At 45.1% G+C, this 18,793-nt stretch overlaps 1 protein-coding gene across 2 annotated transcripts in view; it reads left to right on the forward strand.

Moving 5' to 3' along the window:
• Positions 1 to 4,592, forward strand: part of PIP5K1A (phosphatidylinositol-4-phosphate 5-kinase type 1 alpha) — a 153,472-nt gene extending 148,880 nt beyond the window's left edge. For both annotated transcript variants that reach the window (XM_078670106.1, XM_078670105.1), the window contains one exon: positions 1,072 to 4,592. In XM_078670106.1, coding sequence (XP_078526232.1) covers positions 1,072 to 1,074 — 3 coding nt within the window. In that variant the 3' untranslated portion in view covers positions 1,075 to 4,592. The remainder of the gene's footprint in view (positions 1 to 1,071) is intronic.
• The last annotated feature ends 14,201 nt before the right edge of the window (positions 4,593 to 18,793 follow it).

The following is an 18,793-nucleotide window of genomic DNA, read 5'->3' on the forward strand; positions in this document are numbered from 1 at the left end:
GATTCTGTAGACTTTAGTTCCTACTATCCTTTTTTTAGGCCGAGTCTGAGCCAGCACGTATGTGCTGCTCTGTGAGACTTGTTGTGGTGGAGCAACGAATAGAAGCCCGCTCGCTCTCCGCCCATATTAGCCATTGGCTTGTGTCATTGTCTGCCCTAAATGCTGGCTTCTGATTCGAAAATAGGCTTGTTAGTCACACCTTATTACCGCCTCCTCTTCATTTGTCACCTCCCATGGCTACTGGCCCCTTTACTTCGATTGTTACATGGTACATGTTATTTAGACTGTGCACTATTTTCTTTCTTAAGTTTCTCTTACTCCAGGCACAAAGTGCCTTGGTGCCTTCTTTACCCTGCTCCCTCCCTCCTGTTGTCTGTTCCTTTCCCCTCCCCATCCCCCCTGAATGTTTATGAAGGTTTTCTCTTGTGAAGGGTGTTTCGTGATGCCACACTGTGTTTTCATGAAACGAATGATAGAGTTTTGAAGCACTTTTAGCTGGCGTACTACCTCTAGCTGTTTATCCAATTTGAGCATGATCGTGTCTTTTAGAATAATTTTCTATTGTATTGAAAATGATCACTTTGGTTTGAAAAAGTATCCATTTCCAGTAGAAAATATTCTAGAAATAATTGCCCGTATAGGCATTGAAATGGACTTAAACCTGACAAAGATTGGGCCAAAGCTGCTGGGAAATGTTTAATTTTTTTCTTACTGATGTGTAACGAAGGATATAGTGACCGTAAACTTTGCATTACATTTTTGACACAGAAGTAATTGCGGGCAGAACAGCAAATAGGAGAAAGTGATGATCACCCTTAATGGAACTACTGAACAACAGTTAAAGCGGTGATCTCTTACTTTGAGGATAAAGATAGGTGGACATCAGTTTCGGGGGGGAAAATGTGGACATAAGTTTTGGGTGAAAAAGGTGGAAGGGGAGGAATGAGGTTCTAGTCTGTGAGTGACAGATGCAGTGGGAATGTAAGGTTAGGTTAAACATGAGTTGATGTTTAGGTAAAATAGAATACTGGTGTGATTAATGAACAAACTCTTTTTCCTTTCTTCTTGTAGTGAATGAGCAGATGGGGACACCTGTGGTGTGAAGTCCTGAGTCATTGGTGTAGTGTTCACTGATATTTCGTCTTTGTGGATGGACTCCTATTATGTATTCGTAAATCTCAAGGAACACTGAAGCAAATGACAGTGTTGAAAGAGAGCCTGCCACCGGCTTCGCCAGGATACCTCATCCACCGCCTGCCGGTGTAAAAGATTTCTCTGCATTGAGCGATTGGAAGAAGTCTTTTTGCTGCCTCTTCGTGTTTGATCCATATGGCAAGAGGCATAACTACAGATGATAGTGGACAGAATTCAGAGAAAAGTTCTACTGTGGAACGGTGAAGAGTTGAGTTTATATAAAAGGAAAACCTATGAAAGAAAGCTTGAAACGTGAAACATTAAGAATGCCAAATGATCGGTGTTCGGACCGCTCCAACAACCAAGGGGAGATAGTGTTGTTTTTTTATTAATATCTTGAATAGTATTCTCCATAGCAAAAAATATTTTGAAATGATTGTTAGTATCTGTCAGAAGATCATTTGAGTTTTCTGCTGAGTTTCTTTTCTGCACGTTGTAGGAGCACAGCAGATCACCGCTTGCTCGAGATCAGCTTTATTTTACATACCTTTTTATGTATTCAAAGTTTAGCTGATATTACTAGCACTTGATTTACCAGAGATCTGGAGTCTTCCAGATACTTGAAACGTTTCCTGGAGCTTAGCAGTGGCGCCAAGCAATGCTTTTATCAAGTGCTGTTAAACATGATTGTATATATTTTTATACTTTTTTTTTTTTTAAATGACTAGTGTGGAAGTTTCGCCGCATCCCATTTTAAATTTAATCTGGCCTTATTGAACAATGGCCTTCTTCACAAATTTACTTTTACCAATTAAACCCTCCACTGCCACCCTACCTTCAGTAGCTTCTGATACCTGGACCAAACCTCTTCTACTCTGCCAAGTGGCATCCTGAATACTTTGATCCCGGGAGCTGTCGTAGCTCCGAAGTTCTACATCATTGGATGAACATTACATTCTGGAACCTATCCTGCGACTCACAATTGATGTGGTCCAGACGGAGGCACTAAACCTACCTGTTTCGGCACGTGATGTGCAGAATCACGAACAAACCCAGATAATTGCATTGTGCATGGTGTATGAGTCGCTCCTAGTACTACATATGAGATACTGTGTGTGCTTGCAGGGCACTTGGACCAAAACTTGCCTAAGAAAGGTCTGTTCCGTTAGCTGAGTTGCATCCTTGCTGTGAGAATAAGCTGGTGAAAAAGGTGCTGTTGAACTTTCTTTTCATGAGGGTGTCTCTGTTCATGCACATCTTCAGACTGAAGTTCGGCGATCTTTGATAGACTGGAAACATTAGACTGGAAAAGTTTTGAATGTTTCCTAGTGTGCTTTTTTTTTGCAAGTCTATGTTTAACAAGGACTCCTAACTAGGAAGACATTTCTAGAAGGTTGCTATTGATGTAGTGTAATGTTAAATGCAGCTTGTCTAGGTAATATCTGCAATGACAAATGCAGAAATTTGTTTTCTTTTTCCTGCTCCTGTTATTTACTGGCTGCCAGATTGAAAAGCAATTTCTTAGGAGGCACTGAAAAGTGTAAACTGAACAGAAAGGAGTACAGACCAGAGGGATGTGTGTTTGGCATGGGAATGTACTATAATCTGCTACCTTGGCAACTGTTCTCGATGCTCGTGCGTCAGATTTTTATGTTGGTTCCTTGGCGTCCAGTGCCTAGACATTGTTCCACAGTAAGTGTGATATAAGTGCAGTAACTAGCTGCTACTGCTGTGAAACACCTATTAATTGATCCATGTACCTTGTCTCAGTACAAATGTATGCTTTTGTCTGTACTTCAGTTTGTCAAGCTCAACGACAGTGGTATTGTGAGGTTGGGGCATTGGTTTTGCAGCTTCCACTACAAAAGTGTACTGCAGCCTGTGTCCATTGCATGTGTATGGCAGCATGTGTCTTGGTTTCATAATCCACAGCACAGGGCTGGACTGGTACGACGTGAGTGTCCGTGTGTACTGCTATCAATGGCCTGTGAATGTGTTCCACAGTCAAAAGGTATAGGTATGTGGTGCACCGTGTGCATTAGTTATCCGGAATCGTACCATCACCTGTTTTTCAGTTCTCAAATTGAGTACAGGCACGAACTACAGTTTGGGGAAGGCGTAAGATCTACAGCCTCTTTGTACAACAGTATACTGTTGTCTGTGACCTGTGCGCCAGACCGCATGCTGTCCTTGGTGAAGAAGTGTAATTTGCCTGTACTTCGAATTCTGAATACAGAGTTGCTCTACTAGTGGAGGACTTCTGTAGTTGTTCCTTCTTGGATGGGTATGTACAGCAACATGTACTTTGGTTCCTGTTCCATGCCCGTGTGTGAACCGGTTCCTTGAGATCAAAGGTGTACTGCTGTTTAAACGCTGTTGTACAGTTGATTGTCCAGTACAGGCGTGGACTACGATTGGTAATTCCTTAGTCTCTGATACATACGTGTACTGCAGTCTGCAGTGGTTCATGGTTCTCAGTGATGGGAGTTTACTGAAGCCTAACCAGCGGGTCATGAATTTTGTATTTGGGGGCAGGGGTAATGTGGCCTCTGTAGTGGTGCATAGTTCTCTAATGTAGGTAGGAACTGCATCTTATGTAGTGGTCTGTAGGTGAACTATGCAATTGTTCATGGGTCCTTAAGGTCATGATGTACTACAATCTGGGCAGCAGTTGACTGTTATCTAGTTCCGTGGTGTCTGCAGACTATGCAGGGGTTCATGGATCAATAAGGCCGGTCTGCACAATATCACTTGAATATGGGCCGGGGTTGCTAGTTTCTACTAGAAGCCTGAAATGTGACTTGGGAAACTGCATGTTGTCTGGCAAGTCTCCAGTAAAAGGAAAGACTAAGCTTGCTCGTTGGTGCCTTGTTCTCTGGTGCAGTTATTTCACACAGCCATACAAGCTGCTCATTTCGTTGATCATCCCACAGCTGCCATACAGCCTGCTTACTGCTAGATAAGTCTTCATACCTGTGCGCTGAGTTGTTCAATCAGTGGTGATGCAGTGATGCCACAGAGTTCTAATTAATACTGACAAAAATGCTCTCGATGTGAACTGCAATGTTGATATGAATTTACTACTTGGTGCCCCCCACCAGCAGCCTCTGGCTGTAGTTACAGGGCTCGCAAGGACTTTATCTGACCTGGAGGTTTTGCCTTACCTGGCGTTCCAGTGCCAGGAGATTGTTTTTTTCCCCACAGGTCAATTTATCCTAAGAACTGTCTATATTAGATATGTCGTTTTGTGCCGGCTCTTTAAAATGAATAGTATTTTCTTTCCAGGGAGACGCTTAAGTAATCGCTCCAATTATGTATTATTTTCATGTTTAAATATTTATGGAACGTGTATCTAAGTGTTTTTCTGGGCCTAGATTCTCAGTGAACAAGAGGGCTGCTGCTGATATTTAACTCATAAACCTTTGTATTTAAAAATGAAAAAGCTCTTGCATTCTAAACGGCCTTTGTCTTTTGTTATTTGTCTACTTTTCATATTATGCTTCTATCTGATATGGCTGTAGAGAGGCATGTCTGACAATGAATCTCTGCCAAGAGGTTATGTGGGGGTGAAGTGAGGAAGGAGGGATACACTAAATTCTAGAACAGATAGAAACTAGTTTGAGCACTCCGGTAGTCATCGTCATCAAGCATTCGATGTTTTCCCTAGTCTCCAACACTACATCCAAACTGGGATCCACTGAATAGTAGCCAGGTGCAGAGATAAGCAAGAATTGGGTATTCCTTGTTCTTTTGTAGATGGATTTGAATACAACAGGCTGGGTTGTTTTTGATTTGGGGACTGTTTGAAGGGAGTTTGCACCATGTTATTGCTCGCTCACAGTGATATAACCTTTCACTCAGTAACTAGGTTCTCATCATGCTCAAGGGCATAGCTAAGTTTGTGAGATGCGAGGCTTTGAATCTCAAATATCCCAACTACAAAAAGCAGTAAGCTGCTGGGGAGATGGGGGACAGCAGGATGAGGTAACTAAGGTTTGAGATGGACTGTTGTGGTCAGTACTGATTTGAAATTAGGTTGGCCGCTGTCTGGAGTGGCACAGTAAACTAAAAACGATGGGTTGGAATGCTGTTCTCAGTGATTGCCACTGGTTAGACAATTTACAAGTATTCGTCTGTACACCTTTTGGGTGTGTGATTGCCAGTAGTGTGTCTGAGAACTTGAGACTGACTCAACTTTCAAAGAATCTACAGCCAATGTTTGTAAATTCCAATAAGTTATACATTTCCACTCAATGCAGATTTACTACTTTTCTGAAAAACCGGTTACTATATAGATTTAAGTCCTGGTCTAAAAAATTGACAAGTTAAAACCTCTTAGTGAAATGAGAACGACAAGAAAAAAAAATAGCACAGAGCAGACCCGACATGAAGGACCCTAGATCCCACTACCAAACCAAGAATACATTTGAGGATGTCACATCCCAAATACTCTCTGAAGCTAAGCACCTGCCCATCCCACCTAGGCCTAGTAGTTCTCCCTGTGAACTCATGACTAGTCATTTACAACACAACAACCTTGAGTTCCTTCTCTGGGAATTACTTCTTTTAAATCAGGGGTCTCCAACCTTTTCTGCTGTGAGATCTACTTCTGATCAGTGAAAATCAATGTGTGCTACTGAAGGTTAAGAAACTTGCGCATTGTTAGCAGACACTCCCACGCCCAGCATCTTTTACTTTAAGGCTAATGTCCAGTGAGCCCAATACTATGGTTTGAACAATATACTTTGACTAGTAAGGGGGCACTATGACAGGGCAGCCATGTGAGTCTGTGAGAGCGTGGTTTTTGAACATACATGAACGTGTGTATGAATTGGATGTGTGTATGGGTGACTGAGAGCCTGTCATATGTACTTTTGGTGCAGGACATACCTTTCGCCATATGTCGCACCATTACATGTATAATACAAAACATACAACCATTTTTTTTTAATGGAAGAAAGTTAGTGTAGAAAAAATGTTCTGCAAAAATGTTGAGAAATTTTGAAAAGCTTAATGAAGTTCTAAATGTCTCCCATTTAAAATAACAGCTTATATTTTTCAGTTATAAATATGGCACCATGTCTGCCAGCCACTGGGAGAAAGACGCTTGATGTGTGTAAAGGCAAAACTTTGTAATGGGAGTAAATCATACTGAAGAGTTAACTTAATCATTTAGGGAGCTTTTCATTTTACATTTCTCCCATTTAAAAACATTCAGAAATGTGAAGTTGTTCTCAGGCTCCAGTATTGAGTTGACAAGGACTTTTATTTAAGAGTTAAATACCCCAGTGTTCAGATTGTCACTTCAATGCTCCAGCCTGGGTCATCCATCGGATTGAGCCCTTCTGTAGTAGGGGATCTCTGTGTATAGTCTTAATCATGTGAATAGTTCTGCCCATGTGCGTTGACCCCGGAGCCCTTCAATAGTCTCTTAAGTTGTCCTCTTCTGCAGTCCTGCATAGACACTTAAGAGATAAAAGAAAATAATGCAGCCTGAAAACCACTAGGCTACTCTGGCTATTACTTCATCCTGAAGTGAAAAAGATAGCCAGGTAACAGTTAAATGTAACTATTTTACTAAGTTTCACACATAGAGAAACTCCCCTTCACAAAGATCCCTTTTTGGGTCTCGCTGGCAATGCATCCGCAAGGATGCATTTGTCCAGCTGGAGACCAATAGCGATCGGTCTGGGGGGAAGGAGGACAAGAGGGTGCACGAGCTTTTCTTGCTGGATTCGTGTGCGCGAACGCGCACGTTCCGTCCTGCGCCGCCCTTCCATACTCCCAGCGCATGCATGCACACACACACGCACTCACACTTACACAGACACACAGGCACCCAGACAGGCAACCAGACAGGCAACCCCCTCCTCCTCCCCCACAGTCACACGCGCATACACACAGACTCCAAGACACATACACACACGCTCACACACATACACAGCCCGCCGCCGCCGCCGCGCGCGCACACACACACACACACACATGCCCCCTCCCTCACAGGCCAGCCACAAAGCGAAGCCCCACTCACCGGCAGCAGGACTCTTCCTCCCTTCTTCGGCACCGGGGCGCAGGATAGGCTCCTGCCTGCTCCGGTGCTGCAAACAATCGCGGCTCTTCCGGCTCTTCCGTGGGAGGCGGGGTAGGCTCCTGCCCTCCTACTTCCTGTTTCCGGTTGTCCCGCCCGGCCTGCCTGACTTCCTGGTCGCAGGCCGGCGGCGTTGCGCGGTTGCGCTTCTGGGATGCCATGTAAGTTATGGTGAACCTGCACGTTAATCAGTGTTGTTCAGGCTCACATTTCGACCGGCTCTCTTAGAAATGAGGACAGCGTTCAATTCATGAAAACTCTCCTGCTGTGCTGCTACAGTATTTTGTGGTACTCTAGCGCTATGAAACAACTTTCATGCCAGCGCTACATAAACGAAAAATAAAACATCTGAAGGAGGTACCCATAAAGTCTCATGGTATGTGCTAGAATGTAAGTACAGTTGACTGTTAGATCTGCTGCTGTCAAAGGTCCCTTGCGGCGAGTTCCGTCTGGGGTGCCTGGCTCCAGTCTGCACAGGTGATTCCTGCATCCTGTGCTAATCCACGATGAAGCCGCACAGGGCACCTGTCTAGCCCCCTTGGAATGTGTCTAGGCAGCCATCCAGCAGAAATGTGTAAAGTCATACGCTGCAGCGAGTATTTTAAATGGGCGTCGAAGGCCCGTGTAGAGACAGACCCCTGCTGTTTGCTTTACTCTCTGTAGGCGGCACCTGGACAACGAGCCCTGTGAAGCTTCAGTCAGTGAGCGATTATTAACCCTGCAGGTATTCATGAGGACGCGGACTCAAAAGGTAACGCACAGTCGATGCTTGAACTAGAAATCTAAAACTTTGCACAGTCATGAAAGTGGCCGTGAAATGCTTAATCGAGAGAATGCAAATAAGATCAGCTCATATAAGGCAGATGGGTAGCATAGCTGCCAAGTTTCTCGGGTCCATGCCTGACTAAATTGAGCAGTCTTGTTTTTTTTTCTTAGAATTCTGGGACTTGTAGTCTTATTAGTGTGACCAAATTTGGAGAAGCATAACTGAGACATGGCAGACATTAAAGTAGCCTTCAGTTTTACTTGTATATCTGGCCGGCCCCTTTTTTGCGCAGCCATGTAAATGTATGTGTATATTTATATGCGTGCGTGCGCGTGTGTGTGTGTGTGTGTATGTATGTATGTATGTGTGTGTACATATATATCATCTTGGTAAATATTGTATACACGCATACACATTTATTAGCCTATGTTTACAAATAGCAACAGCTGGACCGCCACCTTGCGCCCCCTCCTTCCCACTAAGCCTCTCTTCGGTAAACACACAGTAAACTCCTCCTGTGATGCCTAGCAGAAATGTAGATTATTTCAGACCTTGGTATTGAAATTTTTTTTTTGCTTTTTGGTGTTCTTTATTCCTTTTTTTTTTTTCTCTTTTTTTCTTGATCTTCTACTTTACTCTCCTTTGTTTTTCTTATTCCTATTGTAAATTTTGTTCATGATAATGTCTTTCTATTTTTGGATTGATATATGACAGTTGTTTGTTCTGGATTTTTTGGAAAACCTACTTAAAGAATTGTGAAACGAAAAAAAGACTTCTAGGCGTCGGAAAGAGATCCTAGTTTTAAATTCAGCTTTGCAGGGTGACCTGACCCCTTTACTAAAAACTGGGGCATGTATTAAAAATTAACAAAAGTGTCGGGACACCAGGATAGACCTTTGAAAACCGGTAATGTCCGAGGAGATCTGGGACGCCTGGTCACCCTTAGTCTTGTGTCCAGGATAAAACCTGGACTACAAGTCCAAGCATTCTAAGAAAAGAGGACTACAAGTCCCAGCATTTTAAAACGAAATACTGGGACTAGCCTATCCTACCATGCATGGACTTGGGACACCTGGCAGCTAGGTGGTAGGCCACTAGGTAGGTGACTGGCAAGACCGAGTCCTGCAGGCCAAGACTGCATGGACCAGAGCAAGGAAGGCAGCTCTGACACTCAGAGCAGCATAGCTAACACAGTGCTGTGCTGCAGAATACCAGCGTAAAGTACTTTAACAACAATGACGTCTGTCTTATAAACGTCACAAAAAAATGTTAATATTTCACTTCTGTTCTTGGATTTTCGTGAAAATACAACACATATTGCATTACAAATGCTTTAGGTGTCACATTTGTGAAAGTTAAAACTATTGGCATTGTAAATGACAAAGCTATTACTTTAGCTATTTTCACAACCAACACATAAATAAAAAAATGTAATTTACAATACCAATGGCTCAAACTTTCCTAATGCGAGACCTATTGCATTGCAAATGCTTGTTCATGATGGAGATTAGGGGTTGGACAGACAAGCTCCATAGGCTGCCATTATGTGTCTGTAAATGGATACCGTGCCTTTAAGAATCCTTCCAGAGACCCTCGGTATCCCATGATGCACAGCCAAAAGCCAGTTACTTTCAGTTCTTTTTGAAGGTGTATAAAGCAAGGCCTGCTGCATTCAAGATATCACTGTTTCATCCACCGGGGAGGTGGGCGGGTTGCTCATGACTATCACAGAGATACCCCTATTACAGAACTGGGGTTACAGGTAAGAAACTACTCCTTCTATAATAGGGGATCTCTGTGTATAATCATATGAAAAGAATATCAAGCCCATCCCCAAAAAACAACCCGAGCGGTGGAAGAAACAAACAGACCCACTATTGTGAAAATAGATTCCTCAGCAAAGCCTGCCCAACCTGAGCATCTGCCCGGCATCAGAGTCCAGGCAGTAGTGTTTAGCAAAGGTATGGACTGACTTCCAAGTGGCAGCCTCACAAATTTCTGCAATAGGGACGTTACAGAGTAAAGCCGCTGTAGCAGCTTTACCTCTGGTACAGTGAGCCTTAGGCTTACTAACTAGAGTCTTGTTGACTTTCTGATAACACAACTGAATACAGGACACGATCCACCTAGAGATGGATTGCTTGGAGGTAGCAAGACCAGTCCTGACAGAGCCATAGTTAACAAACAACTGATCCGATCTACGAATCTCCTTAGTCTTATACAAGTAGAAGTTCAACACCGTCACGAAATGCAACAACACAGTGGCTCTGCTCCGGATCTCTTCGGAGAAGATTCCGAACACAATGTCTTAGACGCTCAAGGAGCTGAGGTAGATGAACACATTTTCCTGTCCGAAAGCGACTCCGACATGGACGGAGACATCCCACTGGGTCAGCGTACCGTGAGTATCGACCCTCCCCTGCCCCAAACTATACCTTTGCCCAAGAAAAAGGCTCCGGTCCCTCCTCTGCCTTCAGGCCAACGTCAGCATCGAGACGTTTCCAACTCCCCGCTTTCGGGCCCAGCACTGAAACAAATATTAAAGTCTTACGACTCTGGATCGAGTCGCCTGCCTTCGGACCCCGAGCCAAAACAATCTGCACCGAAGCACATTTTGATAACAATCCCTTCTGAACCGAAATCATCTTCGGATCCGAACACCTCTACGCCGAAAACATTGGCTCCAAAAATATTGGCACAGAAACAAAAAGGAGCCCAGCAAAGGAGCATCTTGTAAACACCCACAAATTCACCACCACAATCACCTGACAACCAGGGTCAGCGCCAAACCCAGATAACGATCCAGACTTATACCGTACAAAGCCCTCTCCATCTGATGATAATGTAAGGCAGGCGCGCAACGCCCATTGGACTCGAAGGGTTTCTCCCCCCCCCCCCCCCCCCCCCATTGTGTGTGGCAGCCCGGGATGAGACAGATTCCTGGGCACACACAGCCACACCCGAGCACTTCACAGGTCTTTAAAAGACCATTTGCATATTGAGGCATTGTTGTTTCACCCCTTCTAAGAGTCCCTGCAGCTCCACTCTGACTACTGCTTAAAAATTCCTCCACTTTCTCTCGCCCCCCCTCCCCCGGAAATTTGACTCTAGTTGCACTTCTGATGTAGGGTGCATAGAGTTAATAAATAGGGCGGCTGAATATCATGGAGTTCAGCCTCATAAAGCGTCACTTGAGGATTTTCTCTTTGAATCACTAAGCTCTTCAGAAAGATCCACTCACACACTGCCTATGCTTAAGGGCATGCTAAAATATGCTGATATTTTTAAAGATCCTGTTTGCGCAACACCAAGGGTAGATAAGTATAAATCTGAACCAACAGATCCAGTTTACCTCGGGAGATGCCCTCCTCCAGACAAGGAATCTAAACTAATAGATGCCTCTGGAAAATGAGTAGCTACACGGGCAGCCAATCACTGGCATATTTCCAATACACAGGCTCTCTTAGCTAGATACGACAGAGCGCACTATGATGAATTAGAACAATTGCTCCATTTTCTACCTGTTTAACATATTGCTAAGGCACACGACCTAATTCAGGAAGGGAAACTAATTTCAAACACTTCTATTAGATGCACCTTAGATGCAGCTTGCACAGCTACACTGCAATCAACACCAGTGTCTTGCTAAGAAGGCACGCCTGGCTTTGAGTTTCAGGTTTTAAATCTGAAGCCCAGGCTTCTATCTTAAATCTACCTTTTGATAAAGAACGTCGGTTTGGTCTTGTTGTAGACCCTTCCTTAGAGAAGACGAAGAAGGACACAGATGTTGCAAACTCTATGGGAGCCCTACAGTCCCCATCCAATCGGGGTTCTTTTTGTCGCTCCTTCTACAGGGGGGCTCCAAAAGCATATCTACAGACAACACCTCAACATCATATAGAGGCAACAGTCACCCTCTTTTAGAGGTTACGTTTGAGGTGGATTTAGAGGCAATAATAACAAGGGAAGAGGTAAAGGTTCCACACCTGCACCTCCCCCTCAACAAGCAAACAGTACCTTGCACTGAGATCACTTTCACATGGTGACACTTCGAAAAGTGCGCCAACAACTACAGCAAGGCGACTTTGTCTACTCTAGGCTTAAAGGATGCATACTTCCATATTCCAATACATCTCGCACATAGCAAATATCTCAGGTTTGTAATAGCAGGACAGCACAACCAGCTCAAAGTACTTCCATTCAGAGTCACCAATGCTCCCAGAGTTTTCGCCAAATGCCTAGCAGTAGTCACTGCTCACCTGCAAAGACAACATATTCATGTCTTCCCATACTTGGACGATTGGCTCATCAAAGCCAGTTTTTACCCCAAGTGTCTTTAGTACACTCAAAGGACCGTACAGTTACTGCACGATCTTGGTTTCAGAGTAAATGTGTTGAAGTTCCATCTCCAACATGAAAACGTACCTAAAAGCCACTTGTAATACTCAAAAAGCTCTAGCCTGTCCCAATCCAGCCAGAGTCTGCAATATTTGGGCTCTAATTTCAGTTTCAGCCCAACCAATCATTACCAGTTTGAGTATATATGCAACTAACTGGGAATGACGGCGTCTTGCATCATTATAGTTCCCCATGCAAGAATGCTTAGCACGTCAATTGAATCAGTCTCCGGGTCACTTATCAGATCTAGTATTGTGAGACGGCTGCGCCCATCGCTCTCTGCAGTGGTGGAATCCACAAACCTATCCAAAGGACAGCCTTCCATCGACCCAGTTCCACAGACGGTGCTAACAGACGCATCACTCGCTGGTTGGGGAGCTTATCTCCATACTCACAGATTCAAGGTTTGTGGGGCAAAAGCCCCTTCATATCAATCATCTAGAGCTGCTAGCAGTATTTCTGCCGCTCAAAGCCTTTCAGACTCACCTGGCAGGCAAAACTGTCAACCTTGGTTCACTACCGTGTTGGAGCGCTCAGTAGTTCCTCATTATAAACTACAGCTCACGCCCAGTCTCCTCATGCAGAGCCATGGAGAAATAAGATATTCCCAAAGATCTCAACCTAGCGTTCTGGCACCTGAAATCCGAGAGTCTGGCTATCACAACCTTCCACCAGACTGTATGAATATCATTAAAGAGGCCAGAAGGCCAACTACAGGGGCCTGCTACGCTGCTAAATGGAAGTGGTTTGTTATAACCCGTTAGATGCTTCCATTCAAAATATCATTTGTTATTTACTACACTTATCAAATTAGCTAACAGACCCATACACTTACATCTCTCTGCACTAGCTGCTTACCTTCAAAATAGCCAACATCTGTCCCTTTTCAGAGTACCCGTTATTGAGGCCTTTATGGAAGGATTCAAGAGTTACTCCACCAAGACTTCCACCTGCTCCAGTGTAGAATCTTAACATTGTCCTTGCCAGACTAATGGGTCCACCCTTCGATCCATTGCACAAATGTGAACTGCAATTTCTCTCTTGGAAAGTAGCTTTCCTGGGGGTGTGGCTTGGACGGCAATGTATAGAGTTGCCGGAGTCCAGAGCTCCGCTACATCCCGGGATAAGAAGCGAGTCAAAGCGTGTTTCCAGGACGCTTAAAGAAAAATGAACTAGCGCAGAAGGAATTGGAACGCCCAGCGAACAGAAGGGCCTAGTCTACAGCAATCGTGTGAGCAGCTGTGACACCGAAAAGTGAAATACCAGAAGCGGCTCCCCAGGAGTAACAGGGAGACCCAAAATGGCGCATACGATCTGAGAGACCCGCTCAAGAGACGAGGCGGAAGCATTTGGGGATAAAGGAGAGGATCATCAGTTGGCGAGGTCAGTGCAAAACATCTCCCCGACACAAGCACCGTCTGACCGAGAAAGACCCGCAGAAGACCCCCACCCCGGACAAAGTGTTGCGGGAAAAACGAAACTGAAAGCGCAGAAGTGAGCGGCCCTCTTAACGGGCACGGTGCGCAGCAGGGAAAGCCGAAAAACTGAATGAGAACTGTGAGACCAGGAGGGCGAAGCAAGAGGAAGGGCGGGCCACACTAGCGTTGATCCACAGAGAAAATAAAACAAGAAGAGAGCGTACCTAAGCTGTAACGAAGGAGCTACAAGACTCCGGACATAAACTCACCCTCAAAATGGCGCCTAGTAGCTGAGAGCCTCGCACTAAACACATAAGAGCGGGAGTGCACGGGAGAGGGAAGGCGATCTGGAGGGCCCCGAAAAACCACGTAACTGGTCTATAACTCCCGGAAGTACTGGGAAAACAAGCAACCCCCTCAAAGCGACAAAACACAATGGACAAAAATGATAATGAAACTAAAGAGAGGTGAGGGCGGAGTCCAAGGTGGCGGAGTGAGGGCTCTGCTACGCGGCAGACCGTGAGCTCTCCCCCCCCACACTGGAGTCAGCAGGCCGTTAGAATCTACAACAGAGGGCGGAGTCCAAGATGGCGGAGTGAGGGCTCTGCTACGCGGCAGACCGAGAGCTCTCTCCCCCCCCCCCCCCCACACTGGAGTCAGCAGGCCGTTAGAATCTACAACACGCAGCCTAATTGACCTCCCAGCTGAGCCCCCAAGAGTGAAATCGGGAAAATACAATCGCGCGTGAGCCGAGTAAAGAGAGGAGAGGAGAGGAGAGGAGAGGAGAGGAGAGGAGAGGAGAGGAGAGGAGAGGAGAAGAGAAGAGAAGAAGAGGAGAAGAAGAGGAGAAGAGAGGAGAAGAGAAGAGGAGAGGAGAAGAGAGGAGAAGAGGAGAGGAGAGAGGAGAGGAGAAGAGAGGAGAAGAGGAGAGGAGAGGAGAGGAGAAGAGAAGAGAAGAGAAGAGAGGAGAGAAGAGAAGAGGAGAGGAGAGGAGAGGAGAGGAAAAACGAAGCGAACCGGCATAGCGGCTATTCTCTCCTACCTGCAGTTTTCCCGGGCGGGCTCTTCGGCTCCCTCCTGAGGAGACGGATGCTGTGGCTGTCCACGTCTGTCTGGCGAGCGGTTGGAAACTGGCTCGGGAACCGGCTCGCCAGATCTGGAATTGATCTGTTTGGACTGTCGGCGGCACCCAGGACGCGGAGAACAGCTGCTTCATCGCGTGTGGGTCATTGCAGGGATATGTCGCCCAAACATCCCCCGCGCACTACGCGGAATACTAAAAATTCCGCAACGGCTGCAGCGGCGGCGGCCGCTCCACCTACCTCTACAGCCCCTGCTCCTTTGGTTACTACAGCCTCGGCGATAGCAGAACCTACAACGTCGGGGGGAGTGGAGACAGCGACGGCAGCAGTAGCAGCGTCAGCCCAGGTAGACATTAATGTACCTCAAAATGCTGTGACTTTGAAGGGGGGTGATAGGAAGGCGACAGGCAAGACGATCCTGCGCCCTCCTGTATTAACGAACTGCGGGACAATATCTAAAGTGGTTACACAGAAGGATGTCTGTGCAGACACTGGTGACCTTGCTAAGTCTGGGGAGGCTTCGGGGAAGGTGTCAGCCCCCCCGCTTAATGTCAGGACACAAGGCATTTCTATATTATCAAATATCGAAACTGAAATACAGGTTTTTTCACACTCACCATCAGGGCTGTGTATTGATAGAGTCTCCCCCTCCAAAGGAACTGGGCCAGCAGCATCTACCTTTCCAATCGTGCCATTATTGGATAATACTAACTGTGATGACTTTGCTATCTTTGCTGCCTCTCCTACCTCTCCTACCTCCACCAGGGGCAATGAGACCCGGGAGATCTTAGAAGGCCTCGAGGTACCAGAAGGAGTTAATGTGGTAGACGGGGGGGTTCCCCTTAACAAACATCCCCACGATGCCACTGGGCGCTATAGGCAGCTCTAGAGAGACTTTGCTTATTAATCCCACAGTTACTGCCACAGTCTCTGCACTGGGGGACTCAACAGACACAGGCAATGGCATAATAGAAGAAAATAATGGCCCTGTGACGCACCTAATGGGCAACTCCTCTCCGGAACAGGCTTTGGAATTGGCTGAGGAGCACCCCTCCTTAGAGGACTGTGAGGATGAAACGGAGGAGGAACTGGATAAGTCTACGGATAAATCTTTGAGCAGGCTATCCTCACAGAGACGCAGAGGCAAAGTCAAGACAAGCTACAAGAAGAGAGGGAGAATTTTGTCTAACTTGGCTCCCCCTGCAGGAGTAGCCCCCCTGGCTACCAAAAAATTGGTTATTGACAAGAGCCCGCTAAGGAAGTGGATTGAGGCCAAGGGGCTAGTCAAATGCATGGCTTTAAGGCTTTCAGGGGGTAGCCCTACAGATGAGACGCTTCATGTCCCCGGAATGGGGCCTTCCACGATGCAAACCCCCAGGAACACCCCCTCTGAGTCAACTGCAGGAGGAAAAGATCTCCCGCCGACAGCTGCAGGCTCTAGTCAGCCGATATCTGCAAATATAAATACTTACTCAAATAAACCTTCTGTTGAAACAGCGAACCCAATGGAAGGGATCAGGCTGGGGCATACTGATCACTCCCAGCTGGATACAATATTAAAACTTTTGATTAACCAAAGGGCAGAATCGGAAGAGCATTATCAACAACTGAAAAGCGACAACGTAAGATTGCAAACTTCCATATCAGATCTAACCTCCATACTAAAGGGCGTTACACAGGAGATAATAGAGCTTCAGCAACGTACAGTCGTGGTAGAAGAAGAAACCCTACGGATAGGCGCCACTGTGGGGCGCCATGGTGCAGAGCTAACTCAACTTCAGGGGAAAGTCGAGGACCTGGAAAATCGGCAAAGGAGATCCAACCTTAAAGTTTACGGAATTCCGGAAGGGTCTGACCCAAGGGCATTTTTGGTGAAACTACTACCTCGTGCCTTTCCGGATCTCTCAGACTGGGATTGGGACTCCCAAATACAAAGAGCACACCGACTCCCACTCGGCCTAAAACGACAGAATAATACATTTCCACGCCCGTTCCTAATATACTTTGGCAACTTCCTGCTCCGACAAGCTGTGTGGCAAAAAGCTAAACCTAACACCCCAATAACTATTGACAATCTTTCCATCTTCACTCGTTCAGATCTTAGCAAAACTACAATGGACAAAAGATGGGAAATGCGAAAGCTAATTGATCCAATCAATAAATTGGGAGGTCTAGCATATCTACAGGAACCTGCTAGACTTAAAGTGATTATGAATGGGAGCACAAACTTCTTTAGTGATGTACAGGAGGCACAGGCATATCTAGCTAGCATCAATAGGAGTAAAGACTGAAGGAAAGAGGGGGTTCACTCTTACTCTCGCGATATAGTATAATTAGACAGATGGAAATGGGATTTTGAAGGGGCACGGGAAACTCAAGGCCGAGGCGGGGCACTGAACCATAAATCACTTAATCACTAGTTATTACTAAGTATCACTAGATAGTAGTGGATCTACAATCCACCCAGTTAAATATAGCACTATAACATCAGGGTTGATGCTGCATTACTAATAGCTGTAGCTCCAGTGGGAGGGGGGAGGGGAAATCGGACTTACTGCCGCAGGCGCTGCCTCACCAACGGCAGCAGTTGGTAAAGGGGGTGGGGGGAGGGGGGTTGGGTCATCGTAGACTGGGGAGGGTGTGGAAGGAGAGGGTAGATGGGGGGAGGGGTGGGGGAAAAATTAAAAACATTTTCAACCTGGTAGAGGGACACAATTTGAGATATGAGTTCGTAAAATATATTTTCTGTTTGGAATTGTATATAAAAAACAAATTATATGGATTAATAGAAATGATGGAATGGATGCTGTTTATCGTCATTATGCTCTACATTAGCGATGTATAATATTAAATGTTTGGCTTGGAATGTCTCAGGGTTGAATAACAAACGTAAAAGACGCTTAGTCGCAGAAGAACTAAGACTTTATAACCCTCACTTAGTATTTTTGTCAGAAACACATATTACAGATAAAGATAAGAAATTGTTAAATCAACTGGGATTGGAGATGATAATAAGCTCGGCTGTTGTTTCTTCTACAAGAGGGGTTGCAATATTGAAAGACAAAAGATTTAAAGCAGAAATAATTAAAACAGCGCATGACAAATGGGGAAGGTGGGCCATCACTCAACTCTGCTTTAATAATGTGAAGTTTGTAGCCTGTGTTGTTTACGGACCTAACAAAGAAGACCCCAGAATATTTGATCAGTTAAATATAGCACTATTAGACTGGGAGGGAGAATTAATAGTTATGGGAGACTTCAATTGAATTTTGAATTGTCAAACAGACACTACACGGCCGGATAACCATAAACGAATGCCCAAAACCAGAGCATCTATTTTAGATCTATGCAAGATACACAATGTTAGAGATGTATGGAGATTTTTATATCCGAACTCTCCTGGCTACACTTACTATTCAGCACCTCACAAGTTATGCTCTCGTCTAGATATGGCTTTTGTTTCAGATCTACTGATGAAATCTGCATCAATGGTAATCTATCCCCGTATAACATCTGATCACAACCCCATCATGGTCGAATTCTCTACTTCTCTGAATCGCAAACCTCCGAGACCTTTTACATTTCCTAGGAATTTAATATCAAATGCGTCTTATACCTTGCAGTTAAAACAACACATAACAGAATTTTTGGCTATTAATAGGAACACGGCTTCATGTTTAATAGTATGGGACGCGTGTAAAGCCAGTATCCGAGGGTTTACGCAATCATTTGTCCTGAAACAGAATTACGAAAGATACAAGAATAATTTAGCCCTGACATGTGATATCGCGGCTGAAGAGACACGATTAGCACAAGCTCTAAGAGATAACTTATCTACTTTGGAAATCTGCGCAAATCTCAGTCAGTTAAAATGTAAGACTAAAGAAATACTTCTAAAAAAAAGAAG

This window comes from Lissotriton helveticus, chromosome 12, assembly GCF_964261635.1.
Source record: "Lissotriton helveticus chromosome 12, aLisHel1.1, whole genome shotgun sequence".
NCBI lineage: Eukaryota > Metazoa > Chordata > Amphibia > Caudata > Salamandridae > Lissotriton > Lissotriton helveticus.